The 27,092-nt window shown below is 33.7% G+C and overlaps 1 protein-coding gene and 1 non-coding gene across 3 annotated transcripts in view; one reads left to right on the top strand and one right to left on the bottom strand.

Moving 5' to 3' along the window:
• The first annotated feature begins 10,971 nt into the window (after positions 1–10,971).
• TRNAI-UAU (transfer RNA isoleucine (anticodon UAU)) lies at positions 10,972–11,063 on the top strand. Its single transcript is given in 2 exon segments — positions 10,972–11,009; positions 11,028–11,063. It is a non-coding gene; the product is annotated as a tRNA-Ile (tRNA).
• An 8,628-nt stretch (positions 11,064–19,691) lies between these two features.
• LOC118184001 (uncharacterized) overlaps positions 19,692–27,092 on the bottom strand; it is a 143,267-nt gene continuing 135,866 nt past the window's right edge. For both annotated transcript variants that reach the window (XM_085815980.1, XM_035353636.2), the window contains exon 3: positions 19,692–22,865. In XM_085815980.1, the coding sequence (XP_085672106.1) occupies positions 22,181–22,865 (685 nt within the window). In that variant the 3' untranslated portion in view covers positions 19,692–22,180. The remainder of the gene's footprint in view (positions 22,866–27,092) is intronic.

A 27,092-nucleotide genomic window follows, 5' to 3' on the forward strand; every position in this document is an offset into this window, starting at 1 on the left:
TCCGAAATTTCGAGTTTTGATACTTCAAATTTCCGTTTATAGAGAAATTTCATTTGAATGAAACCGACAAAGTTTTATTGAGAACTTGATTTACTAGCAAGGCGCATTGATCTATCTGTCTAATGAGATACCTTCGTAGGGGAGTTTCCAAAGGAAACTGGCTTATACTCATGTCCTCCATGGAAATAAAATAGAATAACGCTGACGGACAGAGTTTATTCGCCGAGATTAAACCGGAATCAAACTACCAGTGCTCATTAGCCTTATTTCCGATCAGAGGCTTGTGGATCTCATATTTAATAAGGAGGAAGCTTTATTACTGGTAAAAAATACTCATATTCAATTAGAATGAAACTTATGCATGTCTCGAGTATCTGAATATTCAGTTATTGGGAATTTATTAAATCTTAGACAACAATGTAGGGTGAAACTCTTCCCGACGGCTTGCTTAATTATCTCTTGTAACTTCTCTAATAATCACTATTACCAGTAATCTAACTAACACTAATTATTAACCACTATTACTCTTTTCACTTATCCTATCATCATTACACCTGACTCTTACTCTTGAATTTTATTCCTTTCATTCAATTTTTCAGGTCTAGACGAAAAATCGGAATCACTTGTCAGCGTATTATAACTGCAGGTACAGAGCCCGCGGATTATATAATGTGCTAAAATGGATAGCTTCATGTATTAGCAACTTGTTTCAGGTTTAGACCCCTTTGATTGGATTGGTTCCATGTAGGTTTTCCCCTAGTGCAACATTTAACAGAAGCCAAATTCTCTCAGGAATTCCACCACGAAGAATCCCTCCTAAGTGTTTAATTTAGAGATAATTTTTGATCAAAGAAATAAAATATTATTAGTCCAAAGGGCAATTTACCCAGAGGGACTATTAATTTCGTTTTGGCATTTTGCGTTGATTTACTATAAATGTCGGTTCACTTTTCAAATTGTTGCCACCTAATATTAGAGCCCTGTGATATATTTAAAGAAATTAAATCATGAAAAATCTGCATAAATTTATGTATGTTTTTCGCATTGTGATAAACCAACGGTACCTAGAGCCATCCAATTTTGAATAACGTAATCTTCCTCCGAATATGACCATCTGGAAGCCCTAATTTGGAATGTGAAATTTGTTTTATTATCACTTTGTAACCTTTAACGAAATTTTGATTTACAAACTCAACGATTTCAAAGTGAAAAATGGTAGCACTGTACGAAAAAAAAAAAAACATTTTTATCTCCAGCGCGCGAGAGTGTGTATCCGAAGTCCTAAAGATATGCTCATTTTAAAATTATTTTGCGATACTGTCGAATTGAATTTTATGGTTTAAATGCGAAGAACATGGTATTAAATAAATAAAGGTAACACACAAAACGTCCCTTTAGGGGTAATTTAAAATTTAAAAGCTTTCAGATTTTTTTCCCTTTTTTTTAAAGTATGTTTTTACTATTAATATCATTTAATGTTATGTTAGTTATGTTTAGTATTTCATCTCTCCAGCCACCAGGCGTTGTTGTTAATAGATTTTTTTAAATTTTATTTTAATACATTGAAGCCACAGTTGCCCCGAGTGGTTTCAATGCATTAAAAATTTGGGAATATATGTAGTTCGAGAATAGTTTTTATTCAAAATACCATTTGCTAAAGCGCTAACCTACTATCATCTGTTTTTTTATAATTTCAGACTCATGAGGTTTTCATGCGGGAGACGGGAAAATTATCAGTACCTGGCCGGGATTCGAACCTGGAGCTCTCGAATACGCGCCGAATGTGCTACTGTTACGGACAAAAGGCATGCTGGTAGGAGGGAGAAAATACTTTATGCAGTTAAATATCTTTCTGAAACTGTTATCATTAAAATTGATTTTTAAAAACTAATTTTTGTTTTTAAATACCTTCTTTTGTATTAGTTTATCTTAAAAAAATAAACGGAATGATATTTTAAAATATGTTCTTTTGCATTAGTTTCCTTAGAATTAGCGAGACCGAAGAGATTTTTAAAATAATTTTATGAATTATCTTTTAATTCGTTACAGCAAAGCAAATTGAAGGTATTTATTTCCCTACGAAAAGACTTAGTTTTTATTTATTTATATTACTCGGGATAAAAAGCACGCAACTGCATGCAGTCAGCTACCAGCGTTCAACTACACTCGGCTACCAGTCGTTTTGCAGCTTTAGCCATTCCTCCACTGACTGATGTGGTGTGGTGGTGGTGTATTTATTTAATCACGGCAAAGCACACTAGGGCTATCTGCCTAAGGGAAGGAATGCCTTCGTGGAGGACTTTTTAAGGGAAACTGGCTCGTATACACGTTACACATGGGGAAAACCACGAAAACACCCATGCAGCCAGCCCGTTCGCGGGATTCGAACCTCGGACCGAACTACCAGTGTTCAGCGACTTTACCGCTCGGCCGCTGGTGGGCCCTCCACTGACTGAATACGGCTGATTTTACAAGACCATTCAAATGTGACTCAGAAGAATAAAGTGGTTGAAAAAATGAAATGATTTAATGGTTACAAAATGGATGTTAGTATAAGAAGAATCTCTATTCTACGCTGCGTGTCTCTCAATCGTTCTGGAAATTTTTTAATCCTTCTTTAAAGAAGGAGCTTCCCCTAGTTATGTATAAACTCCCTCACTTTTGTGTTAATATTAAGGAGCATGAGGGTTAAAATTTGAATTACCATAGAATGTGGGAGTTTGTCTCACCCGCCTGTAAATAAAAATAATTTGCTCTCGACATTGTCTGCAAAGCCTGATTAAAATTTACTTTGATCCTGAAGTCCTTTCTTCAACTATAAACGTAACTATGTAGAGACATTAGGTATTTTTGGAAGGAGGTAAGATGAAAATATAGCACGGTCTTCGCCGGGAATCGAGCCGCGGACCTCTGGATACCGGCCGAGCGTACAGACCACTACACCACGAAGGCACGCTGGGAAGGCGGGAGAAATACCTTATATACTCCCCCTTTTTAAAGGGTACTGGGTTTTTAGGGGACCCAATTGCCAAATCCTGGGTAGGGAGAAATCATCATCCACCACCCTTTTAGTTCGGGCGCCACTGTAGAGATATTAGGTATTTTTTGGAAGTAGGCAAGATGAAAAATGAGCAACGCCTTCGCAGGAAACCAAACCGCGGATCTCTCACTTACGCGTTGAGCGTGCAGACCCCTACAGCACGAAGGCTCGCTAAGAAGGTGGGAGAAATACCTTATAACTATAATCCTTTGTTTCACAGATACTTGTTGTGTTCTTGCTTATCATGTTGATGATGTGTTAACTTTTTGATTATTCATCACTTTCACAGACGCCACATTCGATCAACAAAATTGAGCTCACTTTGCATTATAGTAACATGCTACGGACGTATCTAAAGTCACACTTACTTTGGATTAGAAATTTTTCAAGGAAAAATGCATCTTTCGGGCTCATATTGAAACGCCCCAATATGCAATACTTCAAAATGCCAATGTTTATTAATTACGTATAATGTACTACTTCAAAATATTAATGCTTATTAATTCTATAATAGCATTTCAAAATATTAACGCTTATTATTTCTATGCATATTAATTGTATGATAAAATACACGAAATCCTCCTATTTCCTAATAAATATGTAGGATGATCGATCCTTTCACATAGGATGAATGTATATGATACACATTCCTCCTATATGTTTATAAGCAAAGTATAAACCATTGCCGCTTTAACTATAGTAAAACTTGTCTTGAATTACGAAAATTGCCCTAGAAAGGAAGTGTTAGTTTACCATTCTGTATCTCGTGACTTTCTGAAAATTTATTTCATGTTACATTGATGCAGTATACGGCATGAAAGTAACATTGTGACTGTAGTTATGTATAAATATATTAACAATGCGAAGAATGGCAATTAAAATTGAAATGCGACCTCAGGCAAAATATTTGCCAACAAGAACTTATGATTTTCTCAGGATTTTAGACACTTTTTTGGATTTTCGTATCGGAAGTCATTACAGTGAAACGAAATAAAAACTGTCCCTAATCCACTATGCAGAATCCTGAAAGATCTCGTATTTATTTAAAAAAGAGTAATGAGAAACACACGAGTGGTTACAGAATTTCTTAGGCTAAAAACATGTTGTTGTACTCGTTATGAATCAGATTGTCTTCTTGGGATCCTCAGGGTTGGATTAATTTTAAGCGTGACCTGTACTTGTTTTCGTTTTTCTACTTCCGAATAAAAATTCAAAAAGCATTAATAATCCTAACTGCAGGTAACGAGCCGCATCATAACATATTGCTTGTGCCGCTACTCATTTCTATATTTAGCACATTTTTGAATGAATTTTAATAAAACAGTTGCGCGTATGTTGAATAACAAATGCATTAAATTTACACTGTTGCGTGCGTACTGGTCCATAATGGACTGCAGGTAATGGTAAATTGATAGAATCTATTTTCCCGAAAAAATCACTTAACAGTTCTGGAACTTTAAATAAGTACTCGTACAGCTCTTCTCAGTACACAAAGAACATTTAGTGATTGCCCTTTCAAACAACTAGAACATTAAACACAACGCAATGCAACGCGCATCGAAAGAGCGAAGCTCGCATGGAGATCATTCGATACTTTAAGTCTAGTCTGAAATGAAAAACTCAAAATCGATGCTCATTACAGGCTTATATAGTTTTCTGAGGCCGTTGAGAAATCTCTAGTACCTTCCATTTCTCGAAATTACTAAAAGCATATATGGTTTATAACGGCCGGATACAGCTACATATATGGGTACTTACGTATTATCGCAACCAGGTTGGCGCGATTTGTAAGTTTGAGTAAAAAAGTATGAATAGAAAGAAAATGTACATTTATTAATTACAGATAATTTTTAATACAGTTTTTTATATTATTTTGTTTTAAAATATAAAATAGCAATTAAACCCTTCCGGTTTCGAATTTGAATAAGTTGCAGAATTATTTTTTCGGAGGAAATCTTTTGGCTATTGCTTTTAGCACTGATTGAAAACCGTCTTCGCCATTAACAGCTTCAGCTTGGCGCCATATAAATTCGATAAGGTATGAGTCAAGATGATGACGGGCTGTTTCTCTCTGTTTTTTGTTGCGCCATTTGGCTGAGCCCCACATGCGCTCTACATGTTGTGTGTGAACGCCCGTGTTGGGATCCACAAAGTTATATTTGTGATTAACAGTTCCATGCAGAAATCCAGCATTTTCGAACTCACTTGTATTGTATCCTTTCCAGCAATCCGAATAAATGATGCTTCCTTCCTTGATATTTTCGCAAATTTTTTCCATGAGGGTAACGGCGCATCTGTTAGGTACAGTAACCAAAAAAGTCTCTTTCTTTTCCCGGCAAATTCCGCCGAAAACCCATTGCTGTGGTAGTACATGCCCAGTGTTATTTTTTCTTTTTACAAATAAATTCATTTTACAAAACTACGTATAACACGTAGGGTTGCCGTAACTAGGTTCGCCAAATTTGGCGATTTATGCGAATTTTGGCCTGGTTGCGTTAATACGTAAGTACCCATATATGAAATAATTACAGCTAATCAACTGCAGTACCAATTACAATTATACAGGGGCCGGACGAACATGGCGCCAATGGGTCGCCAAGTTTAGCGATTTTGGGCCAAATGGGGTGATAAACGTTAGTCGCCAAAACCATCACAAGTTGGGACATATCTCGTCAATTTGGCGAGATAGGCATTTATCTCAATGTTAAGTACATTTTCCCTTGTAATCTTATTTTTTTGGCAGAGCTTCATCCCTTGAGGCATTTCATGTTACATTATGAAAAGGATACACTAGTCTCGCCCTTAACTTCTGTTTAACCGGATCTCCGCTTTAACCGGCCGTAATTAATTTAAGTATGGAAATAAAAAAATCCGTAAAACAATTACAAAAAATGAAAATTCAGTAAGCAAACTTTAAATAAGGAATCACTTTCTACATTAACTGTATCGCGCGCTCGTCTAAATTAAAAAATAAGAGGGTTCCGGAATATGGGATAGTATTCAAGTTTACAAGGTGGATGAAACTGGTCTGTATTATAAATTGCTTCCAGAGAAAATATTAGCGTTTAGAAACGAAACCGCTGCACCAGACTGCAAAAAATATAAAGACACACTTGTCAGTATGCGACAACGCTACTGGAACCCATGAATTCCCTTTGATGGTTGTTTGCTAATCAGCAAAGCCAAAAACATTTAAAGATATTAACGTCAAGTCACTGCCAATGCACTATCGAGCTGTAAGGACTGCTTGGATAAAGCAATAACTATTCAAAGAATGGTTCCATTCTAAGTTTGCTCCAGCTGTGACAAAACACCTCAAATAAAAAAACATTCGAAGAGACTTTTTTGAAAAAAAAAATCGAATTCTATATCGAATCGATTTAAAGTAATTATGAACATATTGTTACGAATTTAATGGCGTTACAATTCTGACCAGCAGTCGTTATCAATTTTTTTTAATTTCTCAACTTCCTTGGCTACAGCTGCAGAAATTCTGTCATCTATTTGATGTTAGATAGTAGAAATCCTTCTTCGGTTTGTCGTTGGACAGAGGAAACTCTTTCTTCGATTTGTTGTTCAACAGCAGAAACTTTAGGTTGAATTTCTCCAACCCTGTTTTCAGTCGTGTCTATTTTGCTTTCCATAGCTTCAAAGTTGCTTTCTATTATGGAAGTAATTTCTCTTTTCATTTCCTCTTGACCTGATTTCACATATTCTTTGAACGAAGCAAAGGTTACCATCAGCTGCCTTAGTTGCTCATTCATCGCTTTTATAACCCACATTAAATACCACTTCTGACACCCAAAATTGGTGCTTTCCTACAGGTTCATAATGAATTGATTTCACATAGAACGGATGACGGTTTGATTTATTTTACAAATTTATTTTACAGAAAGAAACCCTTTACAGTTCTGGAACTTCCAACAAAAGAATTGATACAGTTCTTCTCAGTATCACAGAGAAAAATCAGTAATTACACTTCAAACTACTAAGAACATTAAACACAACGCAATGCAAAGCGCACTTATAAGGCGAAAATCTCACGGATATCGCAATACTTCGACTTCAGGTACGAACTAACAAATGAGAGCAGATACTCTCTCCGGTCTTATATAGTTTACACCCAGCCGACGAGAAATCTCTAGTAAATTCCATTTCTCGAAATTACTGGAAGGCATATACGATTAAAGCTATATTTAAGGTTAGGATACGGTTACAGTTGCATATATGGATCAATTACAGTTATTCAATCGCAGTATCAATTAGCTAGACAGGGACCTGACAGAAATGTAGCCAAATCGTCGCCATGTCTGGCGACTTTCGGCGATTTCTCGGCAAATTGGTGGCGAAAGTTAGTCGCCAAAACCGTCGCCAACTTTGCGATATCTCGCTGAATTGGCGAGGTAGTCATTTATCGAATGTTAAGCGGACTTGCCTCCTGTAATCGTATTTTTCCGGCATAGCTTCTTCTTTTTCAAGCATTTCATGTTATATTATACCAAAAATACTATAGTTTCACTCATAATTTTACTACAAAATTCGTAACAATATTATATACATGCAAAATTCGTAACAATATTTATATATAAGATTTTAATTATGCTCGTTAATTCAGAAGTCAAACAACAAAAATCAGCGCTATATTTACAAAATTTTCACAAGACTAGTTTCGATGGTTTTACCGAACCACCATCTTCAGCTGCAAAACCGCAAATGAACAAGATAGGAAATAATGATTAGATAAGATAAGAAAGCCTGGACAAGAATAAGCAAGTGGCGCCATCTGTTGGTGAAATCAGAACTAAAACATAATTTCTTTAAAGGCCGAAGGCAAATTTGGATTGGAATTAGGATCGTTAACTAGAACAGAAAGATTTTTATGAATATGAAATGCCTCTAGAAAATCCAGTTCTCCCATGGAAGATGTTTTTTGAATAATTTTGGCAGCAGAAAAATTGAAAGTGTGGTTTTCGGACCAACAATGTTGAGCAACAGAAGACTTCTGTGTTTCCTTTTTTCTAACATATGCCTCATGTTCCTTGACGCGAAATTTTAAGGCTCTCTTAGTTTGGCCAATGTAAATTAAATGTAAATTTGTTGTTTGACTTCTGAATTAGTATTTATTCGGCGTGTTATTGTGTCTTAATTATGCTCGTTAGTTTCCGAGAATTATAAGTTAAAATATATGTGAATAACGTAAAATAAATATAACTTATTTTATAGCACATGATGCTTGAAGAATGCACTGATGAGTTTTACGATAGGACATTTAAGAATATAAGACTTTTAACAATACTTTTTTGCAATAGTACTAGAAATGCAATACAGTTTCAAAATTTTTTAGGATTTGTTTTGTAGTTTGAAAATAATCTACGGAAATCCCTTCCGCTATTTACAAAGAATAGTTTTCTGTGGAATTACTTAAAATTTTATGTTTGTAGAGACATTACGTATTTTTGATACCGAGGGCGTGAAAAACGAGCAACGCCCTCGTCGAGACTCGAACCACAGACCTCTCGGACACGCGCTGACCACTACGTCACGAAGGCACGCTAAGAATGCGGGAGGTATGTATTCTCCCCCATAAAGGGCGACTGGGGATTAAAGGATCCAATCGCCAAATCCTCGTGGTGGAGAATCATCATCTACCACCTTTTTTAGTTCGGGCGTCACTGTAGAAACAACAGGTATTTTTGATACAGGAGAAGTGAAAAACAAGCAATGCCTTCGCCGGGACTCGAACCACGGATCTCTCGAAACGCGCCGAGGACGCCAACCACTACACCACGTAGGCACGCTAAGAAGGCGGGAGAATTACCCTATATGTTATTAGCTTAAATTCCTTCTAAACACATTGCATCAAAACTAATGTCGAACTACCAAGAATGACAATCATAAATAAGATTTCGGTTGATCTTTACATTATGGTAACTTGGCGTTTTTTTGGCGAAAATTTGGCGACCAACTCTCCTACAGCAACCCTCTATATTTTTTTTCCCGCCGCCATTTTGTCTTCACGAAGTAAAGACATGTTTCTTTTCTTTTTATCTACTGAACACTTCTTCCAACAATCTACTAGCCGAATTACACTTATGCTAGAAATTTTATCTAACAAAACTGCTTAATCATGACAAATATTCACTGCAAAATTGGGAAAAAGTGCACAATACCATACTCCTTACGCGTTTTTCAAAGTAACACATACACATAAACCATGTACACGCCGACTTATTTTTACTTAAAAAAACATCCCAGAACTGCACAAAAATGGCATTGCGCACACTCTTCACTATATCCATGTACACTGCTTTTTTCTCATAAATTAGAAAAATTTCACGAAAATACATGACAATTTTATCAATCTTTAAACCCGGTAAAGAACATATATGAAATTACCTGATCGCGAAAAAGTATTTACCCTTTCCAAATATGAACATTTCCACATATAAAATAAATAAAATATCCAAAAACTTTTACCTCTAAATCATCTATTATATTATAAACGTCACCAACGAATTCATACCGCAACCATTACAAATACTTAGTGTCAGATATTTAAATTATTTCCATGCACGTTTACTTCAGCTGAAACGTATACCAAATTCCTACAAACATAAAATTCACAAAATAACTATCATTTCATTAAAATATAATTAAACTCAAAAACACTACTTAAAATATAAATGAGCACAAACATTAAATTAATAAAAATTACCTTACAATCCTAATTACTTTAAACTAAATCATTGCTAATAACGATTTTCCCAATAATACCAAATTCCTTTACTTCCACCTTACATTTAGAACAATGCATAAAAATAATATCCTCAAATAATTAAAAATACTAACCTCATCTTCTTCAGAATCTTGATTATGTGTCCGATAAACTTTTCTTTAGTTACGGCCATGGGATCCAAAAATTCACGAACACTGTTTCACACAACACAGAATAAACCAAATACAAAATTTCCAGATTTTTTCCCGATTTCCCCCCTTTTCCAATTAAAGAACCGTAATTCGTCCATTAATATCACATGGCATATCCCATGATCTCTCATTTCCCTCACACAAAATAATGCGTAATCGGAACTGACTACTGCTCACATTATTACCAAAGTCCTAGGTAGTAACCTTTATCGCCTCCAAAATGTCGCCAAACTACCAGTTACCATATTGTAAAGATCAACGAAGATTTCCAGCTGTTACACAAATTGTTAAATGATAAAATTTAATTAGTAAGTGGCACGACTTTATTATTTCACTTAAAAAAATAGTGAAGGCTTCGTTTCATATAGGTGTTATTTTTGCAGAAAAAAATAAAAATAAAATTAAAAAACTAAAGTCTAAAAGCTTTCAGATTTTATATTACGTTCAAATGGACTTTTTTTTACTTTTTTTTTCGCTTTGTGTCTTACCTTTATTTATTAAATATCATGTTCTTCACACTTAAACCATAAAATTCAGTTCAACAGCAGTATCACAAACTAATTTAAAATGAGCATATCTTTAGAATTTCCGATACAGTCTCGTGCGTAGAGATTGTTTTTTCTCCCTTCTGTACATTTGTCATTGCTCGCTTTGAAATCGTTGAGTATTCTAATAAAAAATTCGTTAACATTTCATAAAATATGAAAAAGATAATAAAACAAATTCCAAATTCCAAATTTGGCTTCCAGAGGCCCATATTTGAGTGCATCGTCGTTTTTACCCTATTGCAAAAAACGTACATACATTGCTGGCCACCGGAAAAAAGAGAAGCAGCGCGCTGTTTTACGAAGAGGCTGTTTTCCGCAAAGAACATGAATGCGAATTCTCGTTCCTAATAGAAGACGAAGGAACTCGTGCCTTTTGTGTCTTGCTATAACTTTAGTAAGGGACAAAAGTGTGACTGGAAACCGCATTTATATCATTTGATAGAAGCGATTGCTGTATCCCCAGTGGCGCAACTGGTTAGCGCTCGGTACTTATACGGTAGTACAAGTGAGATATGCCGAGGTTGTGAGTTCGATCCTCCCCTGGGGAAGGTTTGTTTTGGTCAGTGTGTGCATTTCTATTATTTTCTAGCTATCTTTAAATAAGAATGTAATTATATCTTAGAATTAAGAAATTTAACTTAAAAATTATAGCTTAAAATTTTATAAAGGTAGTCTTTTGTTATATTTTTAATTTTATTCCCGAGGGATATCATAGCAATACATTTTTCTTCATACACAATTTAATTCAAAATGTCTTTTACATTACTTTCGTTTTTGCTTATTACGACGTTAAACAGAAATATTTACATTAAATTTCGTATAATCTACTTTAATTATCAATATTTTCTATTATGTTAGTTAGAAGACAAAATTTAAAAAATGATATTACTCTTTCTTTTTAATAATATAAAGATATATAAGGATCTGGATTCTGGAATCGACATTTCTAACGTCAAACTAACCATGCGTTTAACTTATTTCTGTGTAATTGACTTTTGGAAAGTTACACATATATTTTGCCTTTTTCTCAATATATGGGCTGATATACACTGCTTTCCACCGATATGCAACACCCTGAAGGAAGCATGCAAATAACATGAAATTTAAAACATGCATTAGCGGAGGTGAATTTTAGCACAGACGCACATCACGCGCGCCTGTGGCGCCACTTCAAAACGCTATTTAAGGTTTGGAGTTTTCGACGATTTCAAGTTCGTCAATTATTCCTCGTAAAACGATCAATTATGCCTCGTAGTAAAAAGCGATCATCGTTTGATCACGTTTCCGAGTTCGACAGAGGAAGGATAGTGGCCTACCGAGAATGTGGATTATCTTTCAGGAAAAGCGATAGCCGTGTTGGACGAAACCAAACAACTGTAATGCGGTTATGTGACCTTTGGATGCAGGAGGGTACGACAGACCGACGTGTTCGATCACATCCACCACAGTGCACCACTTCACATGATGACAGGAACATTGTGCACATGGCAGTGACGGATCGCTCAGTCACATCACGAACCATATCACAGCCCATTCAGTCTGTAACGCATCATCCAGTGTCTGCGCGTACCATTCGACGCCATTTACAGCAGAGTGGTCTGTCCGCAATACGTCCATTGCTTCGTCTACCCTTGACGCAAAACCACAGACGTCTCCGCCGCCAATGGTGCGATGAAATAAGGATTTGGACGGCAGAATGGAATGAAATTGTCTTCACAGACTGACTTCACTGACAAGAAGCGTGACTGACGAGTCACGCTTCTGTCTGCAACAGCACGATGGTCGAATTCGAGTCTGGAGGCACCGTGGAGAGAGGATGCTGAACAGCTGCGTTATGCACCACCACACTGGTCCTGCATCGGTTATTATGGTATGGGGCGGTACGAGATATCACTCTCGCATTCCTCTAATACGCATTGCCGGCACTTTAAATAGCCAGCGCTACATCTCCGAGGTGTTGGAGCCAGTTATCCTTCCTTACCTCCAGGGCTTTCCCACAGCCATATTCCAACAGGATAATGCGCGATCACACGTGGCATGCATTGTCCAAGGGTTCTTCGTCAATCGCCAGATTGAATTGCTTCCCTGGCCGGCTCGCTCTCCGGATCTTTCGTCGATAGAAAACATGTGGTCCATGGTTGCTGACTGACTGAGCCAGATTAAATTCCAAATTGCCACACCAGATCAACTTTGGCAACTTGGGAAAGCTGCTTGGTCTGCTATGCCTCACGAACACGTGCAAAGTCTCCTTGAATCAATGCCGAGGCGTATGTCAGCGGTGATCTCCAACAATGGCGGCTACTCTGAATACTGATTCTGGAAGGAAGCACACTTCACAGAAGTCTATAAATTTAATCATTTGATACTTGGTCAACATGTTATCTACTAAATAAATTTTGTTGTGATATCTCTTGTCTTTCTTGGTATTGCAATTTGGGTGGCCAGCAGTGTACATTCATGCAGATTTCTTCATTATTTAATTTCTTTAAATATAATGCAGGGCTCTAATATTTGGTGGCAACAATTTAAAAGTAAAGCGTCATTTATAGTGAACCAACGCAAAAAGCCAAAACGAAATTAATAGTCCTTCTGGGCAAATTGCCCTCTTGGGCTAATTATAAAAATGCTCCTGCATTTTATGAAAAGCAACTAGCATCCAATGATTAAATTAATAAAATGAATTTAATTGACTAATCCATGTAATTTTTAAAGAACCATAAAGTTTAAAGAAAAGAAGTTAATTATGGTCTTCGTAACTGAATTAAACATTACAGAACTATTAATTGCATTATTCCCAAGAAAGCTTATCAGAAGACTACACGAACTAAAAACCATGAAATTCAACTATTCACACAAACCATATTTTAAATCGTACGAATTTGAAAAACAGAAGCATATCAAAAACAGAATCAGCATTGTTATTTTCTATTAGTATTCTGCCATACGTATCTTTCACGAGTTCTTTTCCTCGCTTACGTTTCGGAAAAGGCGATCTCATTGCGATATAAGGGTTTAGATAATTTTTACAATTGCTATTCTTTTAGATCGAGATAAATTTCTTTATTAGAAGATGAAAAACAATTCAAGTGTATTATTGAATGTCTGTCCGTAGAGGCTTGTTATTCTGGCCCATGTACGTTGAGTAAAATTCAGATATTCTTATTTTGTGAACGCCCGAGACAAATGACAAAAAATTGTATTACTTTTTTTTCATAAATTTTAACGAATCAAATAATAGGATGCTTTTCATTAAAGCTTGTATGAATGCACTAACTAAGAATGTCTCAACTAAAATAAAGCTATAAGGCTTAATATCATCACCCAATAATGTTGCATAAAGAGATTCGTATTTACATTTAGTCATAGTAATTCCTTAGTACATTTTCTTCTATTTATTAAAGACAGATAAAATTAACTTATAAAAATTTTAAAGCAGTAAGATTAAAAGACTTACAAATATGAAATTAAGCTTTTCTAGAATTCAATTGAAAAGGTAATCGATGATCGTCAGTATAGTAATAATTGCACAAATTTAATTTTAATGTAAAATATTACAGTGCTATAAGAATTCCTTTTTCTAAAAACATGCAGGGCCATTTTTAATGTTCAAAAACTTCGTAATCTTTAGTCGCATGCACATGTAATAAAAAGCCCACGAAGAAGAGTGTATGAGAGAAATATTTGGTGGTCCGAGGAGGGTCTGGGCCACAGGAGGGGGAATGGGACTATTCACAGCCGACGTTTCGATATCGCCATTTGGCCGTCGTGACTTTTTCTTTACATGCGTGTATTATATCTTGCCACATTATATTAAGTTTATTTAATTTAATAATTTTGTTTATCTGTTGTATACCTTTGTCTGTATTAAATTTTAAAAGAAAAAGCTTTTGTTATTAAACACACAGAATTATTAAAATAATAAATTCATTAATGATCTGAGATATTTAGTTAAATACAGATCAGTAACTAAAAGCATTCATAATTAAGATGCAATAGAATATAATTGTAAAAATAATATATAATAATAAAATAAAGTAAAATATTAAAATTAAACATAATGTAGCATTCATCACAAAAAGAAAATTATTTTGAGTTTTGAAAATAAATGGAGTATTTATACGATAACATTTAAATAGTATTTGTCTTTATACAATTAAAGAAATCGAATTTTGTTTTCGACTTTTCGATTTGATTCGATTTCTTGCAAGTATTTTAAACCAAATCACATGCAAGTTTGCTTTACAATCAAAGTTACGGCAAAACATTCTTTCCCTAACTTCTGTCATTTAAAGAATCACATGGTTTGTTAACATTTATATTACAACTAATTGCTCGTATTAAAATCTTTTAAATAACGTATAAAATATTTTTGCATACAATTTTACACAGATATATCGTTACGCATGACATAAAAGTTAACTTTTTATTACATCTATATTTATCATTTTTCTTAAAGACTACTGTGCTAATGGACTTGCTCCTAGAACATTATTTTTCCGACGGAGCTTAATTTTTGAAGTGTTTCATGTCACATTATACAGGGGATGCTACAATTTCACATACAATTCCACAAAAATTATTTTCATTTATACTAAATTTTTAGCAAAAGTACATTTTCAAAACATTCCTGTATAAATTGATTTTTAAAGCCATTTGGAAAACACAGAGAAGACTACTAGTTATCTAATTTTAGAAACTGATGTGAATATTCTAAAGTAACTTAGAAAGAGCCGTGGCAGTATGTATAAAACTATATTTTTAACTTACACAGAGTCTTAACATATTTTGGTAGCTTATCTGCTGCAACGTTTTGCTAAAACATATATATATATATATGGCAGTGTTACTTGAAACGCTGCGGGATTTTGTTCAAAAACACGGTGTCGCTACATATCAGGGTTCTTGTGAAAGCTTTAAAATTTAATGATGTGATAAATGTGATATTTAATTCCTCGTTACCTGTACTTAGGTCTACATGATATGTGCTAAGTTTTATTATGGGAATAATCTTCTTCAGTTTTTTATAACATATATAAAATCCCTCAGTTCCATGTTTTTTATAGTAACTACATTGACTTATTTCTGTTAATATTAGCTGTATATTTGCCTATGAAACATAAACTACGACATTCATTTCCAAGGAAACATTTAAAAAATAATTTGTGATATAAATCGAATACACATATTCGATGTGTTTGTCAGTGCATTTCTTCAATCATTCTACTCTCAAATATTTTCGAAAGGGCTTTATTTTTTATAGAAGTACCTGTGATACTTGCTTTTAAATCGTGGACACTTCTTAATATTAGTACATGTTTTCCTGATTTTGCAGCGCTCAGTCGATAGCTCTCGAGCTTAATCTCTGAATTCAAGACACTACTACTGAACTCAACATACTCCTACTACTCAAGATACTATCACGATACATTACTCCGCATACAGGCAGTATTTATAGCTTTTGACCTGCCTTCGAGAACATTCTCGCGACAACGGTAAGAATTCGTTCTAGAATGTTCCCGCTTCGTCCATGGTATATCGCTAATTTTTTCGCCAAATAGGCGATTTCGCTCCATATCCGGCAACCCTGCATTTCCTTGCTACTTTCTGGCAATTGTAACTCCGCTTTGCGGAGAAGCTATCTTATCTTATCGCAGCTGAGCTTTCGTAACAATATAAATTATACAAAATAAATTTGAACTGAAATTTAATGACGGTTATTTATTGAACTTCTTTTCGGATTTAAAATCCAGGTAATTCGATGATTTTCCTTTTTTCCTTTTGCAAAATAATTGATTTATGTTACATCATTTTTGCTACACCATATTTAGAATGGCAGTAGAAGTTTTCTATTTATTTTTATTTTCATTGTTAATGAATTTAAAATTAGTAGTTTATCTGTATCCAATACTTAGCCCATTATAGGCTTGGCAACGGTATTTTGCTACCAAAAAGAACGAATATATGTTTTTTCATTTCAAAATTTTGTTGCTCTAATGCTACGGATTTCAAGATCTAACTACTCTTTTTATTTTTATTTTTACAGTTCAAGTTTTCATATGTTGGATTATTTCCGTTATATATATATAGTCTCACCCTACTTAAATTGAATTATCAATAACAGGTTTTTAAGTATTTCTACTTGCTTGTGATTTTGTTGCTAGAAAAAACAACAACTTAAAAAAATTTTTAGAAACATTTTTTGAACTGATCTGCATGGATTCATAATTTAAATATATTCTTGTTTTCTAAAAACTGTATTGGTTGTATTTGCAAGTTTTATTTTGATTTTTGATTAGGTTTTCCCAAAATAAATATTTTAAAGATTTGTTTATATTTTTGATGCTACAGGTTTCCAGTTTTTCATTGCTTACTTCGGCCCTTATGGATAGTGTTGAGAAAGACACAAATTGTTAGTCCAAAGATGCCTTTTCCCTGAGGTACTATAGTTTTCGTTTTGTGATTTTGCCCCGAATCGCTCTGAATGTCCTTTTCACTTTTCAAACTGTTGCCACCAAATATTATTGCCCTGTATTATATTTGAAGAAATTAAAAAATAAAGAATCTGCATAAATGTGATAAAACAACGGTACCTAGAGCCATCCAATTTTGTATGAAGTAATCGTACTGTGAATGTGGAAGCCCAAATTTGAAATTTGGAATTTGGTTTATCATAGATTTCGTATTTTGTAAAACTTTAACGAATTTTTTATTAACAAACTCAGGGATTTCAAAGCGATCAATGGCAACATTGTACAGAAAAAAATTTTTTATCTCCAGCGCGTGAGACTGTGTATCGGAAATTCTAAGGATATGCTCAATTCAAAATTATTTTGCGATATTGCTCTTGAACTGAATTTTATGGCTTAAGTGCTAAGAACATAATATTTAATAAATAAAGGTAACACACAAAATGTTAAAAAAACGACCTTTGGAAGTAATTTAAAATCTGAAACTTTTCAGATTTTCATTTTTTATTTATTTTAACTTTTTTCTGAGATTATTTTTAAGTTTTAAACATAATTTTTTTTTTTTTTGTTTGTTTGTTTGTTTGTTCAGAAACCGGTTGGTTTATATACTTCTTTCGTTGTCTTTAGTTAAAAAAACATTTACATCATAACTTTAGGGCATTGTTTCAAAATCTAATTTTCCCCTCCGTGTAATTACTCATTTTATTTAGTATTAATTATAATTTTTGTAAAATGTTAAGTATTTATTTTCTTTCGAGTCACGTTGACGAAGATTGTATCTTGATGAATACTTTATTAAAATGTCTCGTAAAAATTTCTTTTTGAAATTTTGTTAAGAATGTATTTTTATTTCATTACTTTTATTCTACATTAAAAGAAGAAATTATTATTCATTTTTTGACTATTTTTCTTCTGTAATTCATCTATCTAGATGTAATTCAGAAACATGGCTCAACTGGTAATTCCTACTTCTGTTTCTTGACAATGACCAAGGAAGGGATAATGTTTTAAAATTTTATTGCTTTGTTTTTCTATTAATTGTTTTCTATTTAAGGTTTCATTTTCGAGCTTTTGATTCATATCGTTTTAAACCTGCGCTTTCCTATATTTCGACTGCATTTTTGGTGGGTATATATTTTCTATAGTTTATCCCATGCATATATGTATGTATGTATGGGATAAAATTCTAACTTTGATTAATAATAGCTACTAAGGCTCCTTTTTAATCTGGATACTTCCCCTTTTTATCCTGAAGTAATAATATACTTATCATAAACCTTTAGATTGTATCCTTTCCAAATGAATCCCTGTCACGATTCTTGTGTAACACTAAAGATGCATGCGGTTGTACAATGGAAAATGTAAACTAATTCATACAACTGTTTTTTTTTTATTTTTTACCGAAACTGTTGTTATACAAATAGCAATAAAGCGATACTATATCTCATTGTTAAGACATTAACTAATTACTCCATCTTAATCTAATGTCAATAGCAAAACTATTGCTTTTCTCACTTTTGTCGCTATAGCTAGCGTTTATTCATCACTTTTCTACATCATCTGTTATAGTGCTATGAATATGTGAACGTATACTGATAATTATGGAATTCTAAGCTCTCATCTTGCTCCATATGTAGTTTAAGCTCTTAAACTATGTATGTTTTCAAGAATGCTAATAAAAGAGTGTTTCAACCGGTGATGACTGCACCTGTATTGTAACTTTCTTGTAATTACTCAGCATCATCATGTATAATAGATTCGAAATTTTCCCTCCTCCTCTTTTTCTCTTTACATTTACGTACAGATAGATTAGTTTAAGGCTTCAAAACAGTTTTCTTGTGATAAGTTCTGTTCGATGTGTTAAACAGAGGAGATTAATAAACAATTTCTTTCGAGCAAAATTATTTTGAAATTTCTTCTGTTATGTAGCTTTTCTGTAATTTTTAGAAAAAATGCTTTAATTTTAATTTTCTTCCAACGATTTCGTGTTTGAATGTTTCCTTGATTTGCGTTTATTCAGTTTGGTAATCTTCACCCAGAGAGAAAAAGTTAGACCTTCGTATTCTTGGAACTGAGTTTTATTTAATTTTCGTTCCAACGTTTGCTTTTTGGTTTAATATCATTTTACAATCTAGCAGCTAAAGCGCAGATTCGTCTCTTTTCTTTATTATTGTTAATGCTACAATCATTACTATTCGTAAGAATACTGAAATTTAGATGTCATTAAACGTGTATTAGTTAAGTAGGAATAGGTCATATGCGATGTTAATTATAACAGTTTTAATAAGCGGTTTTGCAATAACTTAATTTTAGTTCACTCACCAATGGGAGAGAAAGAAATGTTTCTTAGATTCTTCTTCTGTATATCAGCAATAACATTCTTCTTATATTATTTTTTAGATACGTTCTCACCTTTTGTTTCGTGCTTTTTCTATACTTGTGTTCCATGTAGCATTTAAAAGTCAAAAGACTCCAACATGATCTTATCAATACATCAAATCAATCGACGCATTTCGAGAAATCGGAGTACCTTTACTTTTTTGTAAATGGTTTGAGGGTTTTCTTCCATGCGCAGATTCATCGTAAGGATCAGCTTAAATGTGGGCAGACAGCATTTGTGCAACAAGTTACCGGACAAGATCTAGGACTATTATATTTCAAAACGATGACATAAACTGTGGAAGCCTTGCTTAAATATAGACGTACAAATGGGATTTAGAAAGCGATGCTTTATTTTGTTCACAAATATATAAAATAAAATTACAGATAAAAAAACAGTACCGAAACAAAATTGGCCACACTTGCTGAAGCTTAAGACTAAACTTCAAAATAAAAATATCATCTATATAAAAGAATCAATGCATTTAAAATCAATTATATGAAAATCTTCTTAAATACTACTAAACAAAAATACAAAAAGCTAAAATAAGTAATATTAAATAAACTGCACAGCAGAAACGACAAAAATTACAAATACATTTACAGTACTCCTGAGAAAACAGACGCAGACAGAAGATAAAGTAATTTAGCTGTACCGAAGTATTTTATAAAACGTTTGCTTTGTTTAAACTTCCATCATGTTTACTTGATTTAATGTATTAGATGTCATTTATTTCCTTAAGAGTGTAAAACTGCAAATTAACCAAAGCAAATTTTATTTTGTTATGAATACATTCGGTACAACTGTTTATGAAAAATGTACTCCATATTTGCATTTACGTTATTCCTTACTATTGCACCGGGCAACATTAACATACACGCTCAAAATATTGCAGACATAAAATTCTCTCTGTCACGTTCGGAATCAAATTCTGTGGGTTTACCATCTTTCTTATATCCGCTAGTAAAAGTTCGCGCAGAGCAAATAAATTCGCCAATTATTTCTCTGTCTGAAGTAGGTAATACATAAAATGCTAAATTGAATCTTTAAAGTTACTGCAACGTTTATCATGAAAGTAAATGAAATATGCAAATTTCCAAGCTTTTTATTTAAAGTTTCTGCCTCTAATATTAGGTTGTTCAATAATAAAATTTAGCAAATAGGAATGAAGTGGGCACGCAGTTCAAAATGCTGAAGTAGCATTAAAGTACTTAAAGGAATTTGTTTTATTAAAACTGGCCTATATTTTACAATCAAGATACAATTATGTTGAATTTTTTAAATTTTAGCTGACTAGTTAAATTCTGCTGAAAATAAAATCCCTGATTTTTTGTCGGAACTAAAGTTCCAAGACAGCTCAAAAAAGCATTACGAAGATTTTAAGAGAGAAAAGCTGAAAGCTTATTATCAAGAGAATGGTTTTATTGAAAAAAAGTTTTAATATTTTATAAAGTCGCTCATCTTCGAATAATTTACCTTAGCAAATATCATCTATATTGTAAAATTTAAAGTGTTGGAACTTTCTTATGTTTAATGACAAACTCTCATCAAAAATATCAATATTCATTTAAATTACTTTCCTGAAATTACAATGAATACTTTTATTTTTTGAGAAGAGCATTTTAATAAATCGCTCATTAAAATTAATTCTAGGTAAATGCGATTTAAAAATTTTGTTTCGCTAAATTCTATAACATCTTCCTTGAGCACAAAAACGGCATCTTTAAAAGGGGAAATGGTCTATTAACAGAATTAACTTAAACAGTTTATTTTACACGTACACAAGAATATACAAAACATATATAAAACATCAAACAAGTATTCTATGTACAGGGGATTTTGAAAAAAAAACGACAGAAGTGAATTAGCGTCATGTGTATATTCCTTGCAGATAAAAAAGTATGTTTTATTTTGATACTGTAAGAGAACGTTTCTTTGATGAAGTTTTTTACAAGCCACTAAAAATGTTTTAAACAAATTACAGCATACACAGTTAAAGCTTCAAAAAATAATTAAAAATATCATTTCCTTTTTAATTAACTGAAATTGTGAAACTACTAAGATAAAATGTAATAAATGCATTAAGATAAAATGTAATAAATGCATTAAGATAAAATGTAGTGAATGCATTAAGATAAAATGTAATAAATCGTAAATGAATTACTTTTTCGAGAAAGATACTGTGTAATTTCAAAAGCACTTGCGCAAGAAAAGATTTCAATAAAAATCTACAATGTCAAAACACAAATAAAAAATTAAGGTTTTCAAAACTATACAATATTAAACTAAAAGAAGGGTTTTAAAATTAGATTAAATTCTAGTTATAAAAATAATTAACTAAATTACTTAATAAAATCTAAGTAAAAACCTCAGAAGCTGAATATGAAATATTTAAAATGAAAAATTAGCGGTTAAGGAAATTTTAAAGACATACTTGAAGTGAAAACTTCAGCTAGCGTTTGAATTATGTCTATATAATAGATTATACCTGCATATAACATATTAAAAAAATGCAAACATAAATTACAAATTGAAAAGAATTTGAAGAATATTGGCTTTTTCAAGCCGATAATGCATAGAAAAATATAAATAAATTAGAAGGAAATACACTACATTATATGATCCTGAGACTAGCTCTTGACCACTGAGCTTCCCGAAATTCATAAACACAAGACTGATAATCTACCTCTGTCGTGACGGTGATACGGCCTTAAGACGGATTACCTCTATAGGCCTTTCATCACCTTTAACTTTGTTCTTAAAACTTTGACACGTAACTATGGACGGATGTTCAGTAGTTCTAAACAAAAGAAAGATTTCACACCCATCCAATGCCTCTGTTAGCACCTCCATAGTTTCCAGTATTTTGCCATCCAGCATTTTTATTCGCTTCTGCAGTGCTTGGCCATTGAACAGAACCCGCCTGAGATCCACCATAGTTGCTAGACCATGCTACATTGCTACCTGAATTGCTAGAGCCGTAATTGCCGCCCCAACCTCCACTTTGGTGGGTTTCTGAAGCTCCATATCCTTCGTCATGTCCTCCATCATTAGCCCCTTGTTCCCATCCTCCTTGACCACCAGACTGTACATTGTCTTGGCTGTATCTACCATCATCAGCTCCTCCATAGCCACCTTCTTGATTCCATCCTCCTCCTTGTTCCTCACCTCCTTGTTCCCAACCACCTCCTTGTTGAGCACCTCCTTGTTCCCAATCACCTCCTTGCTGGGCACCTCCTTGCTCCCATCCGCTGTTTTGCTGATCCCTTCCTTGCTCCCATCCTCCAGCACTTTCTTGCTGTCCTCTGCCATAGTTGGATTCCCAACCTTGATGGTCTCCACCCCCTCCTCCACCTCCGTATCCACCATCCCATCCTCCGCCTTGTCCGCCTCCACCAACATATGGAGTACCTTTATTGTTTCCTCCACCACCTCCTCCTTGGCTTTCGGGGTACCATCCTTCACCAGACTGTCCACCGTATGCTGGCTTCTTTATGTAAACTCTACGAAGAAAAAATTTCTTTTGAAACACATGTATATGAAAAATATGCAAATACATAATAAGACTGAATATTTATGTGTTAGATTAAAATTTTGTATTGCACACATTACTACAACCGATAAATATTACAAAAGCTTGCCTATTAGAAAATTTTATGCATAATAACATAGTTAGTAGAGAAATTTATATAATCATGGATACTGGTTATAAAATTTTACAAAGCAGATATTCTAGTGGCAACGATATTCCCCAAACTGTGATTTATTCAGAAAAGAACACAAAATACGTAGCAATAAAAACTGAATGTGGTAGCCATTATTACTGAGCACTGCTGTAAACGAGCTTTAGTTTATTTAATTATGATATAAGGTATTTTATTCCTTCTTTCTACATGCCTTCATGGTGTAGCGATAGCATATTGGTTCCAGTCCTATCGAGGACAGTGCTCATTTCTTCAGTTTCCTAAGATCGAAAAAAATCCTAATGGAAATCTACGATGGAAAACCACTGGTGGGCTATCTGCCAAAGGAAGGGATTCCTTCTTGGAGAACTTCATAAGGGCGACCGACTCCCCCTTAATGCATGGGAAAACCACGAAAATGCCCTTGCAGTCAGCCTGGAGTCAAACAACCATGTTCAGCGACTTTACCGGTAGGACACTTGTGGGCGTGCTGAAGAAGAGTTATATGCATCGATAGCAGAAACTGTAAATTTTCAGAATGAGACAGAGAGCATCTTTTAAATGCCAGCGAACGATCTCAGCCCCATCCATGATTTTATACAACCTCATAACAAAAAATAACAGAGTCTCAGTTGTACAGATTTGGAAATCTTCAGCGCGGGAAACGATGACTTGATTCTTTCCATAATATTGAAAGAAAAAGTTGTACATAATGAGAAGTAGCACGCAATGGTTTTCTATTCTGCATGTATGTCATTAAACCAATGCTTTTTTTCAATCAGAGTGTAAAAAATCCTTCTTTCTTATAAGGTACTGATCCATGACAGTGATAATTTAAAAGAAGAGCCGTATATTCAGGATTCTAAAGATACAAAGCTGTATGCAGCTAGATATAAAAGTAATTTAAAAAATAAAATTCTCCGTAATTTTATGCTTTTGCATGTTAAGCATATTATCATGCATTGTAAATTCACTAAAGACTAATTTTTTAACTTTTACTGATTTTTTTGGATGGCACGATATATATATATTTTCGAATTTAAAATTTTACAAAGAATTATGGCAAAATTTTAAAATATATTATAAATATTATTGAAAAATACTACTGCATGAAAACGGAAGCTTTGGATATCTAAATCTATATAACTAATTTAATATCGTAGTTAAAATTTATCATCTCAACTAGTGACTTAAGATCAGTAGAAGAAAGCTGCTTTTGATTAACTCATTTTTTTCGCAGAATTTCAGCATTTCATTATGTTAAAAAGTCCGTTTTTAGTGTTTCTAGAAACATCCATAATTGTTTTAATTCTTGAAAAATAAAATACTTATGAAAACATGTGATAATCCCAGCAAAATCAGATATCTGCTTCTCGGTAAAAAAACTCTAGTTTTAATGCACTTATTCTTCAGAACACTGTCATATTTGTTATCACAGTTTTATAATAAATCCCTTCCGTCCTCGTGGTGTTTCCTTACGTAAAATCCTAAAAGATTCCTAGACATAAAATCGTAGGCCCAAAATTTTCAGTATATACGGATTATGGATGAATGAATTTAATATATAGATAATCTTATAAACTGTATAATTTCATTCGTAAATTAATTATTTTTATTTTCTTAGTGAATGTAGACCAGACTTATTTGGTGGCGCACTACGAGTTACATATGCCATGAAGGATCGTTTCAAGACCCTCTGAGGCATCTATAGCTCCAGACCTTTAAACAGAAAAGATCTCTAGCGACGTTTTCGCATCGGAAATCCTAGATTACTGAGACACAGCAACATCATTACTTGCTCCTAAAATTAAAACGTAGAGAAATATTTTGAACGTACAGAGATACTTAAAACGTACAGAAACAGAACTTACTATGGAAGCTTATTAAGAACAAATAAGACAAGTCTTTAATACTTTCTATAAATGATTGCATGAGCATATTTATCATGCCAGAAGTGTTTTGCGTGCATCGAGTTTTAATATTGCTTACAGGATTGGTGAAGAAAACAATGAAAAAAAAAAGGATTTCGTGTTCATTAGCAATTCATTGCTATCTGCAGTGAACGCGTAAATGCTGTAATTTGCTATCTGCGTAAATTGCTATCTGCAGTGAACTGTAAATGCTGCTCCGCCTACCAGCATCTTTGAATCGGATTTTTTTTATTTCGAATGGTTTCACTGGATTCATGTATTGTCATTTATACGCATATTCAGAAACATTTAATCATTTCTACATCCTTTGGGTACATATGGAAGAAAAGATAAAAGTAAAGCTTTCAGACTGGTTCGGATTTTGTAGATCTTAGACTTTTGATTTAAAATCTATCAAAGCAAATGTATTTGATATAGTCGATAATTCTATATCAAATAGATTTGCTTCTACTGCTTTAATTGATACTTGGCAATTAAATCATAAAGTTTCGATATGTGTAGATAGAGTAACAGTCTTCGCAGAAACTGAGCATTGTTTTCGGTTATTGTATGAATGGTGTATTGATATATACTTCATAATTATTCCTTAAGCCAAAGTAATCCGATCGAGAAGTATCTTTGTAACAGTAATCGCATTTCTCACAAAAATGGCATACGAGTAGCCAGTTCAGTCTCTAAACCTGAAGGATAACTTACTTCATACTAGATATCTCATTTTTTATATCACCGGTAAATTTGCAGGAATAAGAATTAATATATGAGCTTCATACCCTGTTGCTGACTAAATTTTATTAAAATCATCCATATATGTCTATTAAAAATGGAGGTACACATATTTTATTAAGAAAGTCAAGGGTGGTCCTCTTACTACTCCTTATAAACAGTGCCACCCTGATCGATATAGTGCTTAGCGTTACTAGCTGCCTAACAGTTGGCAAGATTCTGGATGTTTGAATGAATAGAATACTTGTGCGGCATGGGGTGACTTGAAGTACTGGCCAGCAGGATCCATCAGCCAGGTTATTACCGTCAAAACTGGGATAGAACTTCCCCCTTCTCGGGGATAAAATTTGTCGCCCACCGTGAAGCACCTTCGGTAAAATTCTCAATTATGAGAATGCAATAAATTGCAAGTGTCCGGCCAGTTGAAATAACAGCAGCAATATATTAGGAGTTCTCAAAATAGCTATCCCGTATTAAGTATTTTTCTTGTGATTTTAAGAATGAAAAACAAATAATAAGGCCAAACAATTGTGATTTTAGCATATTTCGTCGCGTCAATGAAAACTGTTACAACATTTGTTTTAATTTGACATATAAACATATGCTAATAGAGAAAACTCGAGTTTTTCATACAGGTTTCAGTATGCAAAAACTTCATATATGCGCATCTACTTGACATCAATCCAAACGAATCAAGCGCGGCGATTCGGCAATATGTATTTGAAAATGTGTTTTTTTCTTCTGTCCGTCAAAATCTAGCTTAAGTATTTTTACCGCCTCTAACCTGGTGATCTACCTACTTTATCCAAGCAACGGTGGATGCAAGGTGTATAGAGAAAATAAAGACGAAATTAATAATAAAAGAAACAAAAAACGAAAACAAAGAAAATGGATTCGGCGATAACCGCTAGGCATCTCTCGCCTATTCATGGTCATGGGCATGATGGCATACGGAAGTTCACTGTGGTTATCGACATACATATTACATTCTCTGGAGGAAGAAGGAAAGGTAGGTCACTCTCTGTTGTAGAATTAACGATGCTTTCGGCTTACGCCCGGATAGGTACTATTTCCTGCGGGTTTAGGGATTTTCTTAAACTGATTAGGGAATTCAGGGCCAAATCTCTAGCGTGGGAATATTTCAGAATTTTGAATGGTAAATAGATTGATTAGCCCTGATAACTGCGAAATACGCATGAGGTATTTAAAATCGACTTGCTAACTTAAACCCTAAAAACAAATGTTCTCATTATAACACGAACATTGCCCTGGAATCAGATTTGCAACATACAGCCACGTGCACATTACTGAAATTCCACTGAAACCACTCCAATATTTACGTAGATTAAGGGTAAATAGTTCAACAGTTCTAAGGCTTATTTTTAATTAACAC

This window comes from Stegodyphus dumicola, chromosome 4 (assembly GCF_044657685.1).
Source record: "Stegodyphus dumicola isolate Sdum_Otavi_A_Nest chromosome 4, ASM4465768v1".
NCBI lineage: Eukaryota > Metazoa > Arthropoda > Arachnida > Araneae > Eresidae > Stegodyphus > Stegodyphus dumicola.